Below are 1,112 nucleotides of genomic sequence, written 5' to 3' on the forward strand. Positions count from 1 at the left end.
GCCAGCGTGAGCCCCCCCCACCCCCGCATTCTTGCAGGCAGGCCCCAGGGCCCGTGGCCAGCACGCGGCCAGGACGGCGCACTGCCCTGCTGATGCGAGCAGAGCAGCGAGTCAGCGCATCGCCTGCCCCTTCTTTCTGCAGGAGAATCTGGAGGAGCGGTTTTCCTCGAGCGGAGATTCAGGTTTTTTCAGGTGAGAGAAGGGGAAGCTGGTGGGGACTGGGCTACAGGATCTGGGCCTCGCGGGGGGACAAGGGAGGCCTTTGCAGGAGCCAGGAGGGTGGGCTGGGAGCTGGGGCCGGGGCCGCCTCCGTCCATGCTCTCTCTTCCAGGTGGGCCTCGTGAGCTGGGGTCTCAACAACCCCCTCCGTTGCAACAAACTCCCTAGAGGCAAGGCCCTCCCGCTCCGCGACTTTCACATCAGCCTCTTCCGCCTGCAGCCCTGGCTGAGGCAGCACCTGGAGGGCGTCCTCAACTTCCTGCCCCTCTAGTCACGCCCACGGCCCCCTTCGCTGTCCTCTCCCCCGTCCTTCCTCTGCGTTTCTGCCTTCAGACCCCGTGACCCTCCTCACGCCTCACCCGGGCAACGCCACCCACCCTCGGCTGTACCGACTCACTCTCCTTTCGCTTTCACGTGGAATTTCCCAGTTTTGGACATTAATAAAAATCTGATTTTCACATAGCCTGTGCCTCTGCCTGGGGGCGGGGAAGGCAGGAGCGATTCCAGGAACCGCAGAAGCAGGTCAGAGACCTCGCTGGACAAACAGGGACTCTGCTCCGCACGGTCAACAGGGGGGCGGTCTGGGCTCTCTGGGGAGGAACTGTGGCGAGGGGAGCTGCTGAAGGGAGAGGCCTGGATCCTGGGCAGCAGAGGGTGGGGCTTGCAGTTTCTATTTCCTTGACTGGCAGCTCAGTGGGGCTCTCCCTCTTGGACATTCCGGAAAGTGATGTGGGAAGGGCGGGCAGGGCGAGCGGCAGGTGCCAGCACTCTGATTGCATAAAAGGCTGGAGGTGTGGGGGGCAGGGGACGGGAGTGCGCCCTGGCCCAGGTCTGCAGTCGCAGCCTGGACGCTGAGCCAAATGGCCATGCAGCACCAGCCAGGGAAGGCCGCG

General features: G+C 64.2%; 1 protein-coding gene across 1 annotated transcript in view; it reads left to right on the forward strand.

Annotated features, from left to right (window-relative positions):
- Positions 1-681, forward strand: part of C2 (complement component 2) — an 11,059-nt gene extending 10,378 nt beyond the window's left edge. The window contains exons 17-18 of the mRNA XM_006772839.2: positions 143-192; positions 332-681. Of these exons, the coding sequence (XP_006772902.1) occupies positions 143-192; positions 332-490 (209 nt within the window). The 3' untranslated portion in view covers positions 491-681. The remainder of the gene's footprint in view (positions 1-142; positions 193-331) is intronic.
- The last annotated feature ends 431 nt before the right edge of the window (positions 682-1,112 follow it).

Source organism: Myotis davidii, unplaced genomic scaffold, assembly GCF_000327345.1.
Source record: "Myotis davidii unplaced genomic scaffold, ASM32734v1 scaffold1006, whole genome shotgun sequence".
In the NCBI taxonomy this organism is placed as follows: Eukaryota; Metazoa; Chordata; class Mammalia; order Chiroptera; family Vespertilionidae; genus Myotis; species Myotis davidii.